At 29.3% G+C, this 25,736-nt stretch overlaps 2 protein-coding genes across 10 annotated transcripts; both read right to left on the bottom strand.

Moving 5' to 3' along the window:
- Positions 1–1,181: 1,181 nt before the first annotated feature.
- LOC117215692 (transient receptor potential cation channel trpm) lies at positions 1,182–17,020 on the bottom strand. Of its 9 annotated transcripts, XM_033462097.1 has the most exons (22): positions 16,608–17,020; positions 15,520–15,682; positions 14,683–14,790; positions 14,436–14,518; positions 13,742–13,798; positions 12,615–12,801; positions 12,328–12,541; positions 11,779–11,938; positions 11,568–11,704; positions 11,341–11,497; positions 11,097–11,259; positions 10,690–10,998; positions 9,861–10,407; positions 9,560–9,771; positions 9,318–9,485; positions 8,359–8,418; positions 8,218–8,265; positions 6,929–7,138; positions 6,509–6,857; positions 6,275–6,420; positions 5,552–6,142; positions 1,182–5,466 (listed from the first exon to the last, which is right to left on the bottom strand). In XM_033462097.1, exons 3-22 carry the CDS (start codon positions 14,761–14,763, stop codon positions 4,180–4,182), a joined length of 5,166 nt encoding a protein of 1,721 aa, XP_033317988.1. In that variant the 5' UTR covers positions 14,764–14,790; positions 15,520–15,682; positions 16,608–17,020; the 3' UTR covers positions 1,182–4,179. The 9 variants fall into 9 exon arrangements, with proteins under 9 accessions (XP_033317988.1, XP_033318011.1, XP_033317994.1 ...); XM_033462120.1 differs by lacking the exon at positions 13,742–13,798; XM_033462103.1 differs by lacking the exon at positions 14,683–14,790.
- Positions 17,021–18,077: 1,057 nt separating this feature from the next.
- Positions 18,078–19,884, bottom strand: LOC117216700 (polyglutamine-binding protein 1). The gene is made up of 6 exons (XM_033463633.1): positions 19,658–19,884; positions 19,305–19,414; positions 19,021–19,196; positions 18,756–18,936; positions 18,507–18,670; positions 18,078–18,403 (listed from the first exon to the last, which is right to left on the bottom strand). The coding sequence occupies exons 1-6, from the start codon at positions 19,725–19,727 to the stop codon at positions 18,211–18,213; spliced, it is 894 nt and encodes a 297-aa protein (XP_033319524.1). The 5' UTR covers positions 19,728–19,884; the 3' UTR covers positions 18,078–18,210.
- Between the last annotated feature and the right edge of the window lie 5,852 nt (positions 19,885–25,736).

The following is a 25,736-nucleotide window of genomic DNA, read 5'->3' as shown; positions in this document are numbered from 1 at the left end:
TTACATTGTTTATAATTATATCAGACCTCGACTAATACTATTTATAGACATAAATAAAAGTAGCGGTAGTTAGCTAGATCTGATAAACTAAGGAGATTGGGGCTAGTTAAGTGCACGCGTACTTAACGAATATTCAACCTCGATTTTCTCGAGAACGGAGCAACAGAGCTCCATACGAACAAACTTTGTTTTTACGAAAAGATCATTTCTCGTAGTACGGTAATTAAGGAAAAAACACCTCCACAATAATAGGCTAAATGTAACTGTAATATTTTTGTTAAGCACTACAGTTAAACGATTCGACTTGCTTTAGTTTCGCAATTCGCACGTGTCTAAAAGATAATAAAGCTGAATATTACACATTTACATGTGATTGGGGAAATTTTGGGGAAATTATTTACATTAAAAGTCGATCTCGTTATCGGATCCGAAATAATATCTCGGATAGTGGTTTATCGAAACGAAATCGCATCTAAAGCCAGTACAGTTTTTTCTATAGATCTGTAACTTACAGTACTGCCATTTTAACCGGTCAAAGTGGTACGTCTTGGTAACTGACTGTCGTTATCACTTTTATATAAACTATCTACAAACTCTGAAATCAATCTAAATATTGAATGTTATTATATCATTCTATCCATTTCTCTTAGCCAAAGAATAAAATTCCTGGAATAAACTCTCCTTTGCTAACTGGCCAGATTTAATTTCAACTAACTCGTTATAAGGCAGTACTGTATAGGATTTATTTTTATACTAATTGTAAGTATCTAATATTTGATTAAGCACACGCCGGTTTTCGATCCCTTTCGGTGTATGTTCTAGTTGTACATTCTGGTCTTGCAAACACGACCTTGAAAAATGTTGATTCTGGTGTTCATTAAATAATGTATCAGCACCACTATACATGTGTGTATGTATGTACTTCGAAAATTTCGATAATCGAGTTTCACCTAATTTTTTCACTGAATCCCTGAACACAAATTGGCATCGAATTTTTTTCTCTCCCAATATATTTACAACAGATAATTCTTTTCTTTCATTCTTTATTCTAACGATATTCTCGTCGATACTAATGATATTCTAAAGTAATGTTAGTAAAAAAATGCAAAATGTTTTCTCTTAAAGAAAAAAAGAAAAAAAAAAAGATTAATTGTGAAAACTAGGTGAAACTGCATTATTGATTTTTTTACAGTTTATCATTGTTAAAATAACGTTTGATTTCGTTATGTCGACATATGTATAATATTTACGTGTATATACAGAGTGTATCAAAATAAGTGTCGTCTAAAATAATTATTTTTTATCACTTTTTCTCTTACGTTGTCCAAATAGAATAATACACTTTTATCTCAGAATACCATGAAATGTAAAAGAAGAAATCTATTTGATTTAATTTCTCAAGGTCACTTTATATATTCGTTGCCAATGGTACTGCATGAAACAAGTCCACGCGCAATGATTTTTGATCGATTGGTCGTATAAATTACAAACATGGTTTATAAATAATTAGTTACAAATATATCGATCTTCAACTTTAATCTTTTCTAGACATTAAATTGTTCAAAGGTCACTGCATAGTTATGCATAAGTTCATCAGATACTTTTTTTATATCTTCATGGTATTAAAAATAAAAATATAATATTCTTCACTCGAAAATTCTTTCGTTCTTTAATGAAAATTCTATTTCGCTCTTCTACGTTATTTTGGTAATTTGTAATTATTAGACTCCGGATACTTATGCATTTTTTAGAAATGTAAAAATGCAAAATCTATAGAACGCATAAAATGTACAAAGTAGAGTATTTATTATAATATTTAGTACATGAAACAAATTTCTATTTATATTCCACTTTCTTTAGTTATGTTTACAAAAATCTAAAATCACATAAGCATCCTCAGTCTAGTAAGTATTTTATACGACACTTTTTTCAGAACATCGTGTATACGGGTTTCTCGTATTTACTTAGAAGTAGAATTCTTTCGGGAGAACGAGAAAACCGAAGAAATCGAAATTAATTGCATCGACTAAGATAAAGGACGGGAGGAGATTAATGTTTTCGATAACGACTCCTTTCGTATTACTATAATATGCGATAACAAACGAATTGTGTGTATGTGCGCATAAAAAATTGAAAAATACATGACATAGAAAATGGAAGGAACTTGAATAACATTTGTATAGTACATTATACCTGATTTACAGAAATGGCGGCAACGCAACCTTCCACGGAACATATTCTTGTTTAAAAAAGTCGTTAGAAGTCCCATTGAAGTAGGCACGTATATATATATTGAACCGTTTTATACGTCAAGAAGAAATTAATTTAATGAATTTTAACCCTCAACCAACTATGATTGTAGCATCTAAGACTCATCAACGAAACGAAGAAACGTATTTTCAATGACAAGATTTGATTTTCTAATTTTCATTATCAGGTACTTCTTGCACAATCCAACTGATATTATTAGTGAAGTTTTACAAGTTACAATTTACTAATATCAATAAATTCCCTAATATAGAATTAGACAATTTTTTTACATAAATTAAAAACTATTTGATCGCTCTATTTGTTGAGAAATTGTTGTAACTTGTCAATTCACTAATATCAGTAACTGGTAAATTATTGTGCAACAGGATCCTAATTTAATTTTAATAGTTTTATATGCAATAACCATAATTTTTTGTTATGGAAAAAAGGTATAATTTTCATCACCTTTTGATACTTTTATGATTTTACAGCTTCGAACAAAATTAAAAAACAAAAATATAATTATAAATGCTCATATTAATATAAAAATGTGTGTATAATAATGCCACAAATAGACACTAAAAAAAATATATGTGACCCAGTCATCCGTTGTTCGAGGGTTATAAATGTTAATACTATTGCAATTGGAATATTCAAAGAAGTGTACAACGAATAGTACAATTACGAACGTGTGTCGTATTTGAAAGTTAATATTTAAAAAATATTCTGACATCTAAATATTCAAACTACATGATTATTTAATTATCTAGTTTGAATATTTCAATTATTATTAATATTAAAGAAGTTCAAGTACCTAAATCGTCGTTATTAAAGTACACTAATTATCTGAAGGAATTATCTTTTTCGAATACTCGAAGTAACTGCCGTGTGTTATGATAAATTGATTCAATTACTGTATATATTCTGACGTTAAGTATGTCTTAAATTATTATGCACATAAATATCGTAATTAATATTATTAACAGTAGCAACTGCATATATGCATTTAGCACTTTCTACAAAATCAAAAATATTATTCCAAAAAAAAGTTAATTCAGCATTAACTGTTGAATAATTTAATTATAGTAATTGATTAAATTTTGCTAGTTGTATATTTGCAAGAAACATGTCAACAACTATTTAGATTAAATGTACATATAAATCGTAATTTCTATTGTTTATTAGCATTGAAAGCCTTATAAAATTGATTGTTAAATAAATTACCATAAACATATATATCAAATACGTGGATTTCTTAGCATTTCGAGCATACAAATGTGTTGTACGAATAAATGATCAAAAAATTGTATATAATATATTTAATGATTACTTAAAAAGCAAATGGATTAAAGTAGATTAAAAATTGCTAGTTCTAATATGTAGCACTTGAATACTCGAATTAATTTTAATATGAGCAAGCATAAATACGAGCTAAAAACTTCAATATTTATATGTACATATTCATGTGCATATTTATTATGTATATATAATATACTAAGTACTTTACGGCTAAAAATGATTAAACTATGAAAAGAAATTACGCGAAAAAAATTACAAAAATTGCAGCTAAAATATTATAAGAAAAGATCTTCAGATCTGAGCTCAACAATACATTGCACTATAAGTAAACAATTAGAAAAATGCATTCCATTTAGTTATAATTATTTGCTACGATAAAATATCTAGTATACAATTTTAAAACATTCTTTGTTTAAAAATACTGTTTCATTTGATTCTCTATATCTCAATGTAAAAACAGTTAGAAAAATAATACCAACTGAAAATACATATTTCACAGTAACCTTGACTTGCATTGTCTCATTGAGTCAGATCAATTTGGAAAGTGTATCGAGGATAAATTACCTCAATTCCTAAATGATTCATAAAATATATTGAGGTTAGTTTACCTCGAGGCGAGTGCACTGATATTTAGCACATGGTCTCTGATGCTGGAGCAGGTACCGTACTCAGATTCTTGTCGTTAGGATCTGAGCTTTCTGAGTCCCGGATCGGTGGCCTTGAAAGCGTTTGTTCGATCTCCCTGGTCACGCAAATTGTAGGTGGAGGCCTTCGAGACTCTTCATCGATGGCAGAAGCTCTTCGAAGTTGATGCCTGTGTTCGTTCGATATGAAGAAGGTAGCTTCATCAGTATGCAAAGGCTCCTCGTCATCTGCGATGTACCTCCTCTGTATTAAATCTTCCATCTGTTGGTAATCGCACTCTTCAGCATCACGAAGATGTTCATTCTCAATTTGCCAAGCCATCTCAGGGTTAGACATTTCTGATAAGTTTCTAGCTCTCGAAGGTGGTGGAGAAATTGGCGGTGTTCGAGGTGGACTTAGAAGGCCACAGTAGCTCTCCAGCTCATCCGTTATGCTTGTATATTCGGCATGCATGGCTAATAGGATAGACCTCTGCGTACTACTTGTTGAAGACGATGGAATGACTGCAACACGTGGCTCAGCCCACGTTACTCCTCTTGATATGTTCGATGGTGGAAAAATCGTTACATCATCTGACTCTGAACGTGTTCTACTATTTTGTCTAATAGGTCGTTCTGTAGAATCTTGCCTAGGAATAGGTTCCGAAGCTGGCGCTTCGCTGCTGGCTTCTCTGCTCGGTTCTTTGCTTGTAGCTTCTCTGCTTGTTTCCCTACTTAATTCTCTACTCGTTTGTCTACTTGGTTCCGTACTTGTTTCTTTGCTACTTGGCTCTCCACTTGGTTCTCTGCTTGGCTCTCTGCTTAGCTCTCTGCTGTCAGAATGCGAATCCTTCTTTAGGATCTCTCCTTCACCATCTACTTTGCTCGCTTCAGTTTCCTGGCTTGTGATTGTCTTTATGTCATCTTGAACAGTGTGTCCATCTCCACTTATAGAAGACTCGTTCCTACTGAGGTTCTCACGGGATATAGCAGTTTCTGAATGTTTCAGCACATCATCATCTATTGATGGGCCTAGGTTAAGGAAAGTGCCATCAGTCATCGATCGGACCAATCTCTTACGTTTAATCGCAATGGCTGGTAGTTGAGTATGAGAATCTGTTTCTGACAGAACTTCTGAGCGTTCTGATACCCTACGCTGGCGACCGTCTATATCAAAACTAGATAAGCCCTCCATGTTGGGCATGTGAATAGCCATGAATCGGTGGATAACTCCTAGGTGTGCCAAAATCTGTTCATTTAATTCTTCCAATTTGCGCATACGAAACTCCACTGCCTATAATAATATCGAAAGTTCTATTATAATATCTGACAGTAAATTTATTAATATCAGTAAAACATTAATGGTACAGTATAATTACTTGAAGAGATGCATTTTGAGTATTTTCTTTCTTGTCAATGTCTTCGATCTTCGAATGCATATTCTCCACCCTTTCTGTGGTAATTTTAACACGTTCCTCTGTAGACATTTGCAGTTTCAACTCTTGCTCGCGGAAGTATCCTTCAACGCAATCCTCTTCAAAATCGTAGAGGCGCTCCATGTCGTCTGCCTCTAAGAACAACTTCAGTCCATTGTCGTAGGTTTCACCAGTGTTTGCTTTCCCTTGTGTTACATATCGCAGCAAATATTTCACCACCAGATATATATGACAAACTACAATGAGCGGAGGAGGTAAAACAGGTTTCTGTTCATACTCCATAACAACAGTAAAACGTTGGAACATCCAAACTTGGTGCGCCACCGCGTTTACTTCATTGAAAATATTATTGAATACGGCAATCAAAAGATTTATTAACAATATGTTTGCAATTAAAAGATAAATGGACATTACAGTAGGTGTGATCCACCGGCCTGGTAAACATGGAATCATTCCTGGTTCGTCTCCGCAATCTGGATCTATGTTGTCGGCATACACCTCTCCATATAACATAAAATATGGTTCCATAAAAATCTATAAAATAAAAATATATATTCTTTATAGAACAGAATAGAATAGAATATAGAATATGAAATAATAATAACAAACTAATATGTAATAATAATAAACTGAAATAGAAAGTAAATATTTGTAGAAAGTACATACATCACGAATAATCCTCAATTTCGGTTCGGCATTAGGGTTCAAAATTGCCTGTCGAGTGACTCCAAAACTCATTAATACCACTATTAAAAGTACCACAAAGTATGTCATATTTTTTACCATTTTTCCCATCATTGTAACTAAAGGACCTAAGAACAATAATATAAAATTTATTTATTATCTATGCATTCATACTTCATATTTTTGCTAACTTTCCATTTAACTTGCGTGACATACCAAAGTACTTATTTACACCAAGAATGTTCAATATCCTTAAGTACCAATAAATGGAATCAACGCAATAGATGACACGACCAATATCGAGAGTTGAGTGTCTTAAGCGTAAAGCTAAACCAATTTGAAAAAAAATAATAGCAGCTGCATCACAAGGATTCCACATATTCCATGCCCAAACACTAAATTTATGTGAAAGAGTAGCTGGTTCGGATGTTGCTATTTCTCGTACTTTTTCACATCCTAATGTACAAATATATGCAATGGCATAAATCTCTGCTAATGATGGACGATCATCCATATGTATGAGAATGGAGTATGAGAAGAGAACCAAGAAAATAATGTATGCTATCTATAAAATAAAAAGAATAAGTTTAGCATGTAATATATTAGAAACTTAATTATTTCATGTATAAAACTTACAGCATTAGCCCAAAATTTTGTGATGGGAGCTGTATAAAATTCATACAATTTTTTCCTCAATCTCAATGGCCTGCTGTTCTTGATGTCATAGTAGTCAGAGTTTATACCATATGTACGATGAATTCCATCATCGTTATCTGTCAGTACTTTACCATTCTCTTGTACAATTGTCTCCTTGATGACAGTAGTGTGTTCGTTGCTGATTAAAGCCTACATGAAGAAACCAGAATTTCAGAACAATGTATACAAGCATTAAGATAGATTGTACAGGACATTAACACATAGATAAGAATCTGTTGTCTTTATTAATTCTTGATCATTCTCAGAAACCATTTACAGTCTGGATGTTGCTAACAAAATAATCAAAGAAATCAATTGGATAGAATGGTACATAGCATGTAAAAAGCACATACTAAACGAAAAAGTTCTTTCTGGCATTCTAGAATATTATGAAAGGTAGGAGTATATAGATGACATACATTCATTTCTGTACAAATACGTAATTATTTACTATTATATAATTAAACTATATGATCATGTGGAATTATGAATGAAATGTACATTTCAAGCGTACAAGCATGGTGAACTTGTAATATATTTTGTGAAAGGGAGTAATTACTTGCGGTATTGTATTTCAATATAGAGATTCATAGCAAGTATTGTAATAAAGAACTAATCCAGTACAAAAATATTTTAATAAATAGAGAAAATAAAAATAAAAATAAATAAGAAAGGTGTAAAAAAGAGTGAACTTATTTAATAGCTACAATAGAAGATAAAGAACGATAGAATAGAGTGCAAATAGTGTTAAAAATTATGGTTGTATAGAACATAAATTGTTAGTGCATGTGGGTAACACGAGGGAAGTGAAAATTTAAAGTAGTTACATCACCAAACAATATTTTTGTTTCTCCATGACTCAATTAGAAATAACTTCATAAATAGAATGTTTGAAATACAAGGTTGTATTTTGGTACATTAAACAATAAATTAGTAAGAATAAATTATCAAAAACATACGACTGGTAATGGTTAGAGATTTTTTAACCGCTAAATGAAAAACATCGGTATGTCGTGATGACACATTTTAGAAATCTAAAGCTGACATACATATATAAACATATATCAAGTAGCTTGTGTTATTATTGTTAATTTTTTATGAAAACTATACCGATATTTTAGCGGTATTGTTTTTATATTCGACATCAATATGGACGATTTTTTTGTTAAGTATTTATAACAGTACAACACGATTTGCTTTAGAATAGAAGCGTTAGTTATCATCCTCACCGGTACGGATTCCGATACTGAATAAATAGAAGTTTTCCTTGATGATAACTAATAACATAAGAAAGATAGTTGAAAAGTGCACCGGAAAGTGTAAACTTATTGGTCATAGAATCATTGCATTTCAGGTCATTATAGATATACCTTAGCGCCTTGTTGGCTGCTGGATTTGTTGCGTACGCTCAGGCTCCTGCGCTGACGTTTCTAAAAAACAATTCATACGCATACCCACATAGTCTATGAGTCACAAAAACATTTCAATACCTCTAATAGCGATCGATACACTATACCATACAATACTGAGCAATTACTAGACATACAATACCTTTCCAAACAATATATACTTAAGTATACATATCTCAATAATAAATGAAATAAAATTATATACTATAATTATATTTCATACATCTTATCTGCCTACATGTACAGAGAAATAAGAATTAAGAATATAAAAGGCACAGTTTAAATATAATTATGATCTGTTAATAGTATTTTATGCTTTGTGTGAAATATTTAAATATAGATTTAATACAAATATAAAAGAGTTGTAAAACGTTTCTTTTTTCATTATATATAACGTAAATAGACATATGCGTATACGCTTCTATATAATGGTTCAAATAACTGTTCAAAGCCAGCAACCACATGTACCAACTGTGTTACTGAAAGTTATCTCGAAAATAAACTATGTTCTAAATAATTATTAAAAGTGACTACATTTTGCATTGAATTTATTATCGTGAAAATTTGTTATTTACAAATGACAATACTTTCGATAACTTGTATAATGAATGGACGAAATTTGAAAACGTTATCCAAAATAATAAAGCAGTGATTGCCACTATGTTCAGAAATAATAATTGCAGCGTGAAATGTGTAATGATGAACTCTTATAAATGCAATGATAAGCTGTATTAATTATTACCAAATATTCTACATTTTTATAATAATTTATTTTATTCATAAAATAGGTTCATAATGACCATAAAAATTAATCAACACTAAATTTTCATAAACCTTAGTCTTTTTTAGCTGCCAATAACTATTACATAATTAGTTAATACTTTTATATCAAAATATTATTAAAAAAGAACATTTATTACCTCAACATCTGGACCTGTTGGTATACCATGCTCTGAATCACTATCTTCTTTCTCATCTTCGAGAGAGATCAAATGTTCTTCCTGAGTTTGTGGCATCAGCTGCAATTCCTCGCGACTTTTAAATTCCAAACACATTATATAAAATGGACAAACTAACCCAAGTACAACCTAACAATAAATTAAAACAATATTATAAAATATGAAAAATATATTCTTTACATTATTACATCCAATTCAATCACCTTTAAATTCGTATTCTTTCTCGTACGAAGACCTCCCATCCATAAATCAGCTAAAATAATTTGGCTACAAGGGTGTGCTAAAAGTGGTCGATGATTAGCCGTGACAGCCAATGAAAGACATGTTTGACCAGACCAATTTTGAAGTTCAGAAGTTAATAGCTGTTTCGTTTGATCGTCATCTTGACGATAACAATAATCTAACAATTCCAAAGCTATACAAAAAATTATATTGTACAAAAATAATAAAAAAAGAAAATATTATGATAAATATTGTATTGCAAATATATTATATTATTAGTACCAATATTTTCAAATTCTTTTCCATAACTCCGCAATTCGTCATAAACTTCCGTTTCAAGATCATCCTCAGCAGCTTCGTGCGCCATAGCTTTATACAATTTAAGAGCAACGAGTGCTTTTGCTAAAGCTTCTTCCCCGTGTTGCCACATTAATAGTGCCATTTGCTGTCGTTTAGTTAACACAGCCCATATAAGCAACTCATTGAAAGGATAATCAAAAAGTGGCGTGTCTCGATTAGCTGGTAAAGTTTCAGCGAGCAAACTCATTGTTAAGCTATCTTGTTTACTACCAGATCCCGAATAGTAGCGACTAGTGCTACCCAGGACGCAGCTATTTCGATGCATATGTTGAGGATGTGCCCCAGATCTCTTCATCACTTTGGTATAGATCATACGGAATCTTCTGCGTGTGTACTGCGACCGATACGCGCCACCCATTAATTTATTTATTACGAGGCCGATATCGTGCAGTGTGTACATGTAACCCCGTGGAATATTTGGTCGAACGTCGCGGAGAATGTAGCCCAGTGTGTTCGAAGGGCCTTCTTTCTAGATAATCGATATAAATAAAAAGAGCATGCTCATTATGTAATAATTTTAAATGCAGGATGTCCTATGAAACAGCCAAACTTTGTCATTGTATTCTATAGTTATAGCCAAGGAAAAAATTTTATATAAATGCTATATTAAAATATAAATGTAGGTCATTTAAAGCTTAACTTTAACATCTTTTGCTTGATTATACTTATAGAAAATATTGATACACACACATACACAGAATTTGGCTGATAGATCCTGAGATATGTTATATAATAAAAGCAAAGAACTTACGGTATTGTACAATTCCTCAAGGCGAGGTATAGACAAGAATTTACGCATAGAGACTCCATTTTCTAAGAGAAGTTTCACGAAGTCAATTCGATCGTGTTGCAAAGCTTGCATCATTGCCTGTTCTAGAGCACCTGATGGCCAATTTTGACCATACACAAATATTTCACAACGTGCTATGTCCACTCTATTCCAAATTAAAGATAATGATAGCTGCTCAGCAGGGGATAATTGCTTGGACTTGAACAGAGCTGTCAGAATCGTTTGGTCAAGTTCCTGTGGCCGCTCTTGACTTATTCTAAATACTGTTATCTGTAGAAATTTAATTTTAATGATTATATAATGCACAAATAATTAACCCATTCATTTATATGAATAATTTATCTATATAAAATGACTAGTGTACCAACCAAATGTTTCTTACGGGTACATTGCAAAAGTTCAGAGTACAGTTGTGATGCCTGTTCAGAGGATACTTTGAAAGTGCGTTTGATAGTATCTAAAAGATGTCCTCTCATACTTTCTAATGGTCCCTCATTCTCTCCATTCTCTCCATCTCCTTCAGACGCGTATCTAAATTTTTTATTTACTATCATTGTCAAAATATAATTATATTAAGAAATATGTATAGCTAGTTGGTCATGACGTTCTTACTTATGCATAAAAGCGATGAGATCAGCTGCACGACCTGATCCATCGCAAACTACTACAGGAACAGGAGGAACGTCTGTAACATACTCTAAAACTGATCGAATCGTATTTGTTCCTCCTTCAATTACCAATGCCACAACAGGAATACTGCTGTGTGTGTCTGCAATAAATTTTTCATTTCATGTTACAAAGATTATTTAAACGATATACATCTAAATGTCGATACTTACATGGCTGTAATTTTAGATTAGAAATATATTTTTCCAATCTTCTACGCAGCACAATTTCTGCACCATATCGACCACCGGTACCGTTATCCACCAATAAAAAATATGCATGACGATTGTTTAAAACTGCATATTTAGACCTAAACAGTTGTAATAAGTATGAAAATAGATATTTATAACAAATAGTACATTAACCATAGAAATTATATCTTACCACGGAGAGGAAAGACATTCATAAGGTACTTCACCTCCACGGCCTACAAGTTCATGACTTTTGTCTAAAATTCCCCATGGTGCTATGCCAATACTTACAACCCGACCTTGTCTTTGAGATCGTTCTAATAGCAGGGCATCTCCTACTTGTCTTGTTACACCTACGAAATTGAAATGTAATGTTTATAATCAGGGATCATAATAGCTAGAATCAAAATTTAAAAAGTTGCAGTCTAAAAATTAATATTGGTTTGACAACTAAGTGATTGCGGATTTGTCATTAGGTGGTATTGATAAAATCTACAATCACTTAGTTGCCAACCCAATAGCTTAGTTTAGATGATTTTAGTTATGAATAATCACTGTAAATGAAAGAATTTTAAAATTTCTGTAAGATTTAATGATTACTGCCTTCTATTTAAATCTTCTTTTCAATGACATTTTTCAAAAACTTTAGACGTAACTGTTATTTTTGGTCTCCATTTATAATAGAATTTATACAGTTATTCCAATAAAGATAATTAGCCTAATTACATTTATTTCAATCTACCTGTATTAGTTCCACCTGTGAATATCCATGCACCGGTTGTCTTTGCAGCCTTCAGCAAACCTTTCCTTAGAACTTTTTTCAAAGTTGGCTGCAGTTCGAAATTAGATCGACCACCATGCACAGTTATTAGTAACTTAGGTAATCCCAGATTCCATTCTCGACACAACAATTGTACTATTGGTTCTGGCCTTGTGTCATAAGCAAGTCTCACATACTTAAAATTCAATATTAATATAAAAAAAGAAATATATTATATTTTAATATGTACATATTTTTCATTTATTTACTTGAGCTTTAGTTGGATGAGGTCCACCTTGAAATTCAATGGTACCATATGCATCAGTAGGAAATGGACGTGTATTTTTTCCAGGAGACCATTGTTCTCGATCTTCTTCTTTGGTATTACTAGGAGTGTAACTTTGAACATCTATACCAGCTCTGCAGTGATGAGTATAAGAATATCCACAACAACATCTATAATAATCAAACATTTATTAATATTTTTACTGAGAGGAAGAGGCTAGATGTAACTGGGTACAAATACTCTTTAAATAGAATAGAAGCATGTGATAATTTTCTTCATAATATAAAGCAGAATGCTATAGAAAACTATTGCATATAATTGTACCATTTTACAACTAATCGTTTTTTTTTTTTTTTTTGTCAATATAAAAGGATCGCTTATGACTGTACAAAATATATTTCTATATCTCACCAACATAGTTTGCTCATTAAGGAAACTTATAAATGTACATGGTATCAGAATAACTATTAGCTACTGACAATACTGATTTTACAGACAATAGATTTTATGACGATTATTTTCATAACAGGTTTCCTTAATGTAATTATTGTCCAAATACTATGAATTATAATATTACCATAATAATATTTGTATAAATATACGATTTGATTACTTGGCTGCATGATGTAATGGATATGAACTCTAAGAGAAAATGAGATGTTTTATGAAAAGCAGTAAACAAAAAGAAAATTTAAAATAAAATTTTATCAGTGAGGTTTCTCAAAAAGAAGCAATTCAATGATTATATAATGCAATTTTGGTGCAGATTTTATGTATGCTACGAAAACTTAGAGTCTAACAGCTCTTTTAGTACAAACCATTATTGCTGAGAACTGTATAGAATGCATGTAATGTAACAGTACTTTATTAATGACTACTCAAAGATGTGGAAAATAGTATATAAATTATTATTTTCTCTTTAAAGGAGAAATATTATTTAGCTTACATATTAGGGAAATGCATATAATACTATTTTGGAATATAATTTTGATATATATTTGCAGAAGCAATATTAAATATCTTTGTTAAGTCACCTATCCTTCTTTTTTTCTTTTTTTCATAAAGAACACAAAGTTCTCAATCTTGACAAAACCCACAATGAACTCTCACCTGGAAGTGGTGATCACATCATACTCTGCATTCTTATCTCCCTTTACTTGCATAAACCTATAAATGGAATGAAAGAAAAAAAAGTAAATGAAAGGAAAATGAACATAAACAATTATGTTAGTAGTGACCTAGAAAATTCAGAAATAAGTTTTTTATAATAAATATTTGTAAATGTATATAAATAATGTATGTACATAAACAATTGTAAAAAAATACTAATAATTGTAAGGATCATAAAAATGGAAGGCATATTTAAAAATCGACATTGAAAAGCAATATTTTATAATATAACGTTAAAATTAATAATTATAGCATACAATCATCATTGTTAATGTAATTATGCTGTTTATATTGCCTCTGCAAAAATATTGTCCTTTTAAAGAAATATGTATTCAAAATATGTATATATAGCCATTTATCAATGCTCAATAAGTATGTTTAACAAAAGAATAAGTAAATAAATAAACATAGAAGTTCAATAAATGCATGATGATGATGTCAAGAATGATATATATTGAAAAAAAATTTATTTGATGTATTCCATAAAAATATGTTTAAAGTTAAAATAATTTTTAATAAATATTTTTGCACGTTTTTAACGTTATAAACACTCATTGATCATAATGTGGGATATGCAAATGTATTCTGTAAGAATATCTAAGTAAAAAATAAAAAAATAATGAACATTACATACTTGTGTTCATCGTCAGCACTTGGAATAAATTTTGAGCATTCTCTTTTTTGAAAAGTTGCCTCTATCCAACTGCGTTCAGTTACCTAAAATATATTTGAATTATTCATTTATCATTACAAAATGATATACACATATATATATTTACAAAATATGTAATATTTACAGTATTAAATGGTAAAGTAAAATGTGATGTTTGACTAAAATATCTTTTCTTAAATAAAGTAGAGTAAACGAAAACATGAGATACCTTTGCCTTTTTTCTCTTCATTTTAGGAGTGTTGGCTCCACAAATAATACTTCCCATTGCCATCTTGATACGTATATGCATTCACCTTAATATTAAGCAATACACTAACTAAAAAAAAAAATATCAAACAAAACTAAGTACAGAACAAGAAAAATAATAATAAACTAACACATAATAAACTTATTACACATTTCTGAGTCTTGTATTTAAAATAATTATTCTTTACAGGAATTTCAAATATTACACTGCTATAAATTAAATCATTAGTAATTATAAATAATACAAATAGAAATTATATATAACAATGAATAATATAATATTTTTGCGTTTTTTCCTTAGGAAAATATAGAGTAGTTAATAAAACAAGTTTGACTTAAAGGAAACCAATAAAACTTGCATGCAATAGAGATAAGATAAATGATATAGATAAGAAAAAGAAATCTTAAATTTCTCTTTGAATATGTACTTTCAATACAAAACCTGAATTACACATAATGCAACATATTTTCGTGGCAATTGAAGTTCATTTATTTCACTCATTATAAACAAATAAATTATATACTCTTAAAATTTTATTATATGATAAAATAATTCTACAAATAATATATACCTATACAATTTTGTTTAACCCAATTCAATTCATTGCATTTTAATATTCATTATTTGATATTTATATCAATAATAAAGCTATGAATCATTAGGTAATTAATGGTAAGAGAAAAGGCAATAAGTACATTTTCTGAAATGATATTTTGGCTATAAAAATGAGTAATATTGTTGAGGTAATGTTATAGAGATATAATGCATTGTATGTTAAAAGTATTGTATTATACTCACCATACGACAACTTTTGGTTTTGTCTATCATATCTACATAGAACTGCATCAACAATATCAATGTATATTTGAAGCTTAGTAAAACAAACTTGCAGTTCAAAAGTAGTGATTATGATTAGTAGCTAGCAGTAGATACTTAACTGATACAATTAAATTAGATTTATCTGAAAAAAATTAAGAAATCATTTAAATGTAAATGTATGTTGATAACAATGTTAATTATGATATTATAACACACACAATTTATTAGATTCATTCAGGATATAAAATATCCTTTTCTTCAAATAAAACTTTAACGATACAGTTAAGATTACTTTAAAACATCATATTACTTAATCAAAACAATTTCATATGATTCAATGCATTTTGCTAACAACTACCTAGTTTCATTAGTCCTAATTTATAAAAATTAACTTGTCCTAAAATTAAAAAATTCCTGGAGTAGTTCTTTTTAAAATAATTTATAGAATTTTTTAATAAATTATACATTATAGAAATTATTTAAATGAAATAGAAAATCTCTTTAACCTTCACCAAATGCTAAATTTGTTTCCAGTAACTTTCATTTAACTTTTTGTAAATCTAACTCATACCAGAAAATTACACAAATATTTTCATTATTTGTAAGAATTAATAATAATAAAATAAATAAAGGTTTTTAATATTGAATATACATAATTTCTAACAAATTTGTTCTTTAACGTGCTAGATAATTAACAATAAAACAAGATTACTACTAAATCGATTTTAATTCGTTGTATAACATTATATATTTTCTACCATTACTCACACTTGAAATAATCAATTAAATAGAAATCATCAACCAATTAATTGGAATCAATTAAATAATATTCAGATGAGTATTGTAATCATGACAGTTTAAAATCGGCGGGAAAATTCACAATTTGTCATGTGCTTATAACTTAACCTCATATACTTCTAAGCATGACCATAATATCAAATACTTTTATGAGTATTTCAAATTTTAATGAAAAATAATACAACTATTAAAACATAATCTACATCGTATGGAAAATGTCATAATTATTTAATATTAAATAGAAGATAATAACATTGATTTATACGCACCTTAAATGTATACGAATGAAATTTTTTCAAGTAATCGTATTCATCGTGTGTAAAACATCGCACATGTAGGGAAATCAGGGTTGAATGTATTTTTTAATAAATTTATTTTACAGCACTTCTTGCAATTCATAAACTTCTTTTGCACTGTTTTTTTTATCTTACGTCACACAAACTAACTGCACTATTTCGATATTTACGCACGGTGTTTGCATCTTTCTTTTTACGTTACGGGACGTTTCATTATTTAATCTTGTACGTTATATGTTTTGGAATTTAAAGAGAAGCGTTAATAGAATATAATGGAGAGCAACGTGGTAAAACGTTTTGTGGAGAGAATTCGTTCTATAATTCGCGTATCATCCCTTGGAAATATCGAGCTTGCTCCCCTGCATCGTTACTGACAAAGTAGGCCAAGAACAAGGTTAACACTCGCATGGCCGTCGCGGTCTGGGTTTGCTCAGAGCCAGTAATGCATTTTCTTCCTGAATTTTTTAATATATTTATAATATTATATTTATATAATTATATATTTCTAATATTATAATTATAATTCGAAGCTTAATTTTAAAAATATTATGAAAATTGGAATCATAGCGAATTTAATTTGATAATTAAAACTATTGACTTTTAATACATTTTTTTTCTTGATTTCTTGTACAACGCTATTATTTCTACAAAGAATTTGAATTATCTCAAATTTGATTACATTTTCCATAACTAAAAGTCTTGAAAATTAAAAGAAAAATTACTGTGGCATAACAATTTAAAAATTGTAACAATGTTAATCAAAACATATTCCATTCGCGTAAATCAAGCTTTTCTAATTGAAAGCACCAGAATATCACACAAAACTAAAAGTGATGATACATGAAACTGTAGCGATTGTCACGATTGAATTTCATCAAATATGCAAATTTTTCGTTTCACTATTCGAATATTGTTGATACATGTATACTACTGTCGATATTTTACTGTGCGATTATTTATTTGTGATAATGTTACTATTTTCGATAAGTATTTTAAAACTCCAATTTTGCGATTACAATACTTATGTAATATTTAACTAACTACGCATTTACAGAAAGGTTCAATATTTGAAAAAAATAACTGACGTAAAATTGAAACTAGATAGATGCATGTTACAAATGATAAAGATTAGATCAAAACTAGCTTGAAAAATGTAGCATTAAAATGACTCAAAAACAAGTGATCATTTTTTCTGTTTAAGAAATGTGTAAATTATTGACATCGTAAATTATACGTTAAATGAACGTCAATCATTTTTTTTCGTACATATTACTTTGTCTGTTATTGGCTTTCAAATTAAATTTGGGATTATCTTAAGTAGAGATCTGCACGTCCAAAGAAACAGTTCTCTAAAACGTACTTTTTAAAAAGTTTTTACAATGAGATACAACACTATACGTTCAATAACAATAATAATAATCTTTAAATCATAGTTAATATTTTTTATTTAATTAGTCATTTATACATAGAGATAATATAATAATAAGATTACTGACAAATTCCGTAAGTTACACTATATTTACATTAGACATGTATAATAAATTGCATAATAGACTAAATAGTACAAAAGAGAAATTTATTCTGGTTTTTCAGGACACGATACTTTAGGTTTGTTAGACGATTCTGAATCTGTTTTGTTAGCTCTATTTGATCGCAAAACCGCGCCTGGACTAGGATATGGCCTCATTTGATAAAGTGGTCCTGAAGCAGTTGTGTCTGCTCCTGTTTTAGCTTCATTGTGTCGTGCTAAACCATCAGACCATTTTCCCCTATAAAAATCAAATAATTTGAACGTGTTGTTGTCTATATATGAAAATTAATTTTATCATAATTACTTTATTAATATAAATTAATAAATAAAATGAAATTTACCGTGGAATATCACTATAAGATGCTGGATCCATAGGATCTAAAGTTCTGTCTTTCTTCTCTTTGCTCTCAGATTTTTCTAATCTTTGATTTCTTTTACTATCTCCTGGTTTGTGTCTTGATCTAGTCTCTAATTTTTTATCTTTCTTTGTGTCTGGTTCATCCATCTAGATAATTAAACAATTATTTGTGATAGTGCTAAAATATACTGGACATTACATTTTTATTAAATTGAAGAAACTGATTACTAACTTCCATTGGCTCTTGTTCACTACCACTGTCATCACTAGACATATTGTCATCCTGATCTGCTGCTTTTAGATGTAATTCTTCTCTTAACTGAGAAGCTGGTTGAGATATTTGACATTTTGGGTGGCCCGGTGGTAACCAAGATACCAAATCAGATGACCAGTCCCAATAATAATGTTGGCCACTATTGATGAATTAAATAATTATATGAAATTTGATATAAACATATTTTCCCTAGAAATTATAAGTAGAAAAAATTGATACTAACGATCCAGGGTCATAAACAGCTTTCCAGGTTTCTGGTAAGGGGTACTTCTGTATTAATTTTAATTGCTTTTTCAAGTATTTGTCAGAAGGTTGTACATGTCCAAGACCCCATAACTCTTTGCACTTTTTTGTACATTCATGATAAATATTATACTTATTGGGACAACCACTATATCCCTAAAATAAAACGTTTATTATTTAATATTTTTATATTATGGATATTTGCATTATTATTTATCGTTACTGTATTTAATATTTTATAATAGTTTTTGATATAATATTTACCATAAATTTTTGTGATATGTCAATTTGGTTAATATCATCTTTTGTACTATCATAATCTTCAGCTATTACTTCTTCATGGATTTTTTTTCTTGATTCTTTTTTTGTAGATTCTAAAAATATTATTTGATTTATACATGATGTTGTATCCTCAGCATTTTTTAAATTTGATTATGTATGAAAACACTAAGGTTATGTTCATTCTGAATTACACATTAATAATTTGATCTTTATAGTATTTATGAAGCATAAAGTAGTAAAATAAAGAACTATTATTAATTAAATTATCAATTCGATATAAAATGATATTGTTGGTTATACTGTGTTTTATGCACAAATGAATAAAATTATTATACCGTGTTTTTCTGATCCAGTAATAAGCCCTCTTTTAGCAAGCCGTGCAGCTAATGCAGCTGGAAGTGGCATTTTAGAATTTTAGTACTTCTTCACTTCCTTTCTTTCAAGTATGCTCTTAATATGAAAATATTCACACAATTTACCAACAGAAAATTTCCTTATTCGAATTTCGAATACACGTAAATTTCAGTCGGTTGGAACTTACATAACCTCATAACATTTAACGACGAAAGCGCCAAACAAATTCCAGATAGATGTAGATATATGATATATGTATAATTTTTTAAATCTTTTTTATCATTGTGAAATAATTTTTTAAATTTCAAAATTAAGCTATTTCCTATGAAATTATTCAGAAATTTTTATTTTTTTATTTTTAGTAACTAAAAGTAGTCGTTGCCTACTGTTGGTAAGTGTAACAATTTAAATGCCTTTACTCCTTGTAAAGTTTAGAAATAAAAAAATATATTCATAACAAGATTTGATTTTGTAACTTTCATTACTATAGTTTTGATAATTTTATATTGCATATAATTTTTACTATATACGTATGTAGCTTTCATGACTTCTGTTTTATAGTTTTATAGTTTTTATTACACATTATTTTACATACTTCAAACACCCTGAAGACACTGAGTATATTTTTAAATCTATAAAGAAGAAAATTTAATTGTAATTTCTAGAATTTGTCCTTAATTGTTAAAAAAATGGTTTAAATATGTACAAGAATACATGCGAAACAATTATTATAAAGCTGAAAAAATATGATAAGATGTGGACTATGGATTTTACACACATTGATTCAAGCGTCTTGAATAGATGAAAGGATAGAATAAGGAGAAATGGGGTAAAAAAATAATTTCGAAAAAATGCTCGACTTCATAGACGACACATGGTGACAGTAATCGTTCAGAATATATTTACAAGAGCAGTACAAAGAATAACGCGATATTACACGTACATATTTGTTGATACGTATACTAACAAGTAATTGGTAAGCAGGTGAACAGTTTAATTGTTAATTGAGGCACGTGACAATAAGGCATTTCTACAGAGGACAAAATACGATCGTGCATATGTAAGATTTCATTTTTCCACGCTTCTTCAATGTTTGTTCATTATTTAAAGCATCTTGAACTTGTTAATTATATTTGAGAACGATTTGCGACTTCTGTATATCATGTGTTCCTCTTAAAAAGCTGTTAGAGTCATATGTGCCACGTGTTGTATTAATCATGATTATTTAAAAATTTTAAACACACGTATATCTTCTTTAAAATATGCCTTTTACTTTTTATTAAAAAATATCTTAGGAAGAATTTTATTTCCTTTTTTAAATTGACTTAATTTTTTTTTAGGTCATACATCTCTAAATTTCAAGCTCAATAAAAAAACATTTTATGCCATGACCTGTAACAACATGATTTTGGAGTAATATTAACTAAATTTAAAATATATTAGCAATATGCATTTTATTACTAAAAGATGAAAACATATATAGCGAAAATGTTTAACGAGATCACTGTAAGTGAAACACCTATACATACTAATATAAATCAACGAAAATATTTTACCGATACCTCAGATCTTTTGAAGATCATGTTGCAACAGGATATTGAACTCGCTCTATAATTATGATAATTAACAGACTGCAGATATTTATGCATTTATGAGGAATTTAAAGTGGAAAAACCCTCAGAATGGATATAATGCATAAAAATGTATACAATACCCAAAATACATGATATTTAAAGAATGAAACAAATTTTTGTTTAGATTCTATTTCATTAATCATATTTATAAAAATATGAATATTGTTTGGATATTTGCAGTCCAGTAATTTACAATAACCTTGAATGCACACATTGTTTTTTGCTAATTCTTAGTAAATTTTAGACTAATTTCTTTTCAAGATTTTTGTTTATATGTTTTAGAATATTGAAGGCATTAAAAATATAATGGCAAACAAGAAACCTCTGAACGTCTGTAACGTCTGAAAATTTAGTTAACGTAACCGAACGAAGTAGAGTCGTAGAGCGGCGCTGATCTTACATGTACACGATCGTATGAATTACATTAGTGGACGTCACAATGAAAGTTGTGTTAGTACGTCGGTGCAAAAAATGCGTATCTGTGTGTTATTTATCGCTTCTCTGCGTCTCATTACACCGATTACTGATTACACAATAGTATACCACATTATGTATTCGTTTAGAATGTGTTCATGTATACTTGTGTATGTACGTGTTATGTGTGTGTATGCATGTGCACAGATTGTACAAACGTGGTAGAAAGATTTATCGATAGAAAATTAATTACAAGTTTGAAAGTAAAGAGTCTTGAGATCAAGAAGTGTCGAAGTTTAGATAGATTATGATGATCGAGCGACATCCAATGGGTACGGATTGTACACATGTAATATGGTGTTTCAACATTTGCGGTGCGACACTTTACACAAGGAAAATACGTGTTTTCGTTCCTATCGAGAAAACAGAAAGAGAAAGAGACAATGAGATAATGAAGCAGAAACGCGCTTCTCACTGATAGAGAACAAAATTATTAAAAAATTATCTAAGAATTTCGACACACAAAACAATTTGAAAAAATGAAATACCCGAAAAATATTAAAATTATAATTTTATAATTTTAACAATTTTCCAGTAATATTTTGCTTCAAAAATTCTTTTGTAATTCGTTAATTTTAGCCACAAAAAAATTGAAGTATAGGAATAGTATTTTGTATAGACAATATGCACGTGTTCGTTTTTTTGCATATGATCAGGAATATTGAACAACGAAGATGTATATATTAAGGGGAAAGAGATGTTTACGAAGTGGACAGTCATGAGATCAATGAATGAAACATGATTATGAATTAAAGAGAAGAATTTACAATGACCACAGAAACACATCACAGTGTTAGTAGTTTTGTTTATTGGAACGTGTGCGAATCTTATTCTTGGTCTTTCATTTTAAAACATGATATATAAGTGTTTTCGTAGATGAGTTATTATAAGTTTTAAAAAATTTCAAATGTAGAAATTTTTAATAGAAAATTCATATTTCATTCGTACACGTCCAATGGCTCAACAAAGACGCATAGTTTACACAACAATATGTGTATACACATTTTTTCTAGCCACATAATTTATGCGAATGGATTGTAATAGATGAAATATATATTTTCTACTGTGTTTTAATATATATTGTCTTCTTGAAACGAAGATATTATCTTTCTATTAACCAATTCTTTAATTTAAAAAGACTCTGAATTCTCTTAAATTTTTATGATTTTAATTTTAAGTGTTCATTAAATCTGGAAAAATTCACAAATTAACAAAATATAACAAATGCATATATTACATATTTTACAATCCACTAACATTGAAGAGAAGACCATGGAACAGGCAATATTTTGTAAATACATCAATTATTTTGTACATAGGAAACTAATGATTTTTTAGTCTCACACATACCTCTCGACATCATATCCGGTATCGAAGAAACTCAGATTCGAGCTTAAATTTGAATTCATTTTCTATAAAATTTCCTTTCTCCTTATAACACTGAACCGTTAGAAAAATATTTAACTATGAATTATATTATATCTGTGCTTCGGTAAAAATGGCACCTTTTCTAACATAATTCTTGTGCGAAAAGATAAATCAATTGATCAAAACAATCGATTTATTTAAAAAAGATTTCACTAGAAAAAAATACAATTATTGTGTACCTATTTTATGCAAGTTCTTTGAAGGTTAGTCGAATGTTAAATACATTAATTGTATAAGATATCTAACCTTCAAAAAAAGATATTCGTAACAAAATTTGACTGTACAAATTATATCACAATTGGTGAAAAATTGTTCATTTGCTTCGAACAAACTATGTATAGATGTTGGTACAACACTTTCCAAGCACGTGCGAATCCGATATTTTTCTCTGCGTAGCACACTATAATTTATGAATGACCTTGGTGGTCCAACGTTCAAATTTTTCTATAACTTCCTAACACTTTATTTCTTTTCTTATTCTCCTGCATTCTATATTTTCAAAATTTATCTACATTTAATCAAAAAAAAAAAAAAAGAAAAATAATTAATATATATAAATATAAAGAATCATAAAAATGTCATTAAGCCTTAAAGAATATTAAGGGACGTTAGTACTATGATAAATCAATTTTAAACAATATTGTTCGCAAAATATATCGATATCGATATTATTATTATTATTTCCCTATTCTGAAATTTCGGAATTCATTTTTCTTTTTTTCAAAATTCGACTAACCTATCTTTCGATCGATCGATCGACTCGATTCGCACATGCTCGAGTGGCACTTAAATAAAATACTGCCAAATATAAAAACCAAGTAAAATGTATTCTATGAGAAACATCATATCATTATGCTGATACACTGAAATATAACCACAATGCGTGTTTACAATGTTTCGCGCGCGCACGTGTTCATGTCATATGTGTGTTTATACGTCTGTAAAATGTTTATGCGTATATGTGTATTTTAGTGTATTGTTATGTACGAGGAGAAATAGTTTTTGTGATGTGCATAGAGACCGTACGAAATAATCATCGATATTAATTTTCCCTAATTTCTCAAACCTAATTCGCTAATAATTATACTGACCGAGCAATGGATGATGCGGCGCGTATGGTAGTTTGTGATCAGTAATAATAATAATAATAATAATAATAATAATAATAATAATAATAATTAATAATAATAATAATAATAATTAATAATAATAATAATAATAATTAATGATAATAATAATTAATAATAATAATAATTAATAATAATACAGATATAACGATAATAATAATAGTTAATAATAATAATAATAGTAATAGTAATAATAGTGGTGATCGTGGTAGTACTAGTAATAGTTATAGTAATAGCAAATAGTAATAATCGCGATGACCGATGATCGATGAAGGATGGGCCTTGACAAGGATTCACGATGATTATTATTATTCGTATAGGATATTGACAATAACATGTAACAACGACCGGATATGTCGAGCACCAAAGAAATACGTGTAATCTAGTTATGTTTAAATCGGGCAATTGCGAGCACTTTAAAATAAGTTATCTTTTTTAGGTTGGTTCTACCGTCATCTTTATATTTTAACAATGAAAAGGGTCGAAGTATTACGTCAATCGATAACAATAGATAAGAGAATCGTAATAGAGAATATTTTTATATATAATCGTAATAGAGAGTATCCTCAGAATGATACTGGATTTTTAACAGTTTTATTATTGAACAAGTGTCTAATTGGCAATCTCAATTAAAAAAAATATAACGTTATTAAAGAAATTCATCGGTCGTTTGGAAAAGGCAAAGTGAGCAATTCCACAAGTTAAAATGCAGAGAAAGGTGATGGTGTTATCACTTTTCAAATTTTAGGATTCGCTGTTACTTATATCACTCTATTAGAATAAATAAATTTGTGGGAATAAATCTTGTAACTTGTGTAATTATGAATATGAAAATTAATTACGAAATTGACAAAGAGTGGAGTTAATGGGCTTAGTTCGTAAGAGGCTCATATGTTATTAAATTAACGCTATTTTAATATTAATTTCTGAATATTAGGTATGTCTTTATCGATTTAAATTTTAGTTTTGCATATTACAAAAATGTTTAATTTTAAATGTATTCATTCAACGTAATTTAATTGTGATCAACTTTTTTGTGAATGATTATCGAAACGGGGAAAAGTAAGAAGAAAGAAAGTGACTCGCATGTGCTCGATTTTCGCGCGACAATTGCCGGTACCATTTCTATTCTGGTGTGTCGATTATTGTACCATCATCAGCGTGTGACATCTTTTTCGACGTGCATTATCAATGAACAAACAAGACGAATAAGCGTGTCCTTCGTAAAATCGTCTCGCAAATTTCACGGATATACAACGATCTTGACAACCACGTGACAGAGGTGATGAATTATAATTACGATTTTTCAATAGTTCAAGAATATTACCAGAAAAAAGAGCACAGAGAACGAAAAAAGGTCGAAAAAGAAAGAAACAAATAAGGAGGATATGCAAAGG

This window comes from Bombus bifarius, unplaced genomic scaffold, assembly GCF_011952205.1.
Source record: "Bombus bifarius isolate JDL3187 unplaced genomic scaffold, Bbif_JDL3187 scf7180000007973, whole genome shotgun sequence".
In the NCBI taxonomy this organism is placed as follows: domain Eukaryota; kingdom Metazoa; phylum Arthropoda; class Insecta; order Hymenoptera; family Apidae; genus Bombus; species Bombus bifarius.
This window is presented reverse-complemented; position numbering and strand designations above follow the sequence as displayed.

Bases quoted from the DNA above. Each gene is read 5' to 3' on its own strand.
- LOC117215692 (XM_033462097.1), bottom strand. From the start codon at position 14,763: ATGCATATACGTATCAAGATGGCAATGGGAAGTATTATTTGTGGAGCC. The intron at 13,799-14,435 runs GTATGTAATGTT...TTCCATTTATAG, and splicing joins AGTGCTGACGATGAACACAA to GTTTATGCAAGTAAAGGGAG. The intron at 10,999-11,096 runs GTTGGTACACTA...AAATTTCTACAG, and splicing joins GTACCCGTAAGAAACATTTG to ATAACAGTATTTAGAATAAG.
- LOC117216700 (XM_033463633.1), bottom strand. From the start codon at position 19,727: ATGCCACTTCCAGCTGCATTAGCTGCACGGCTTGCTAAAAGAGGGCTT. The intron at 19,197-19,304 runs GTAAATATTATA...GTTTTATTTTAG, and splicing joins ACATATCACAAAAATTTATG to GGATATAGTGGTTGTCCCAA. The intron at 18,404-18,506 runs GTAAATTTCATT...TGATTTTTATAG, and splicing joins TCTTATAGTGATATTCCACG to GGGAAAATGGTCTGATGGTT.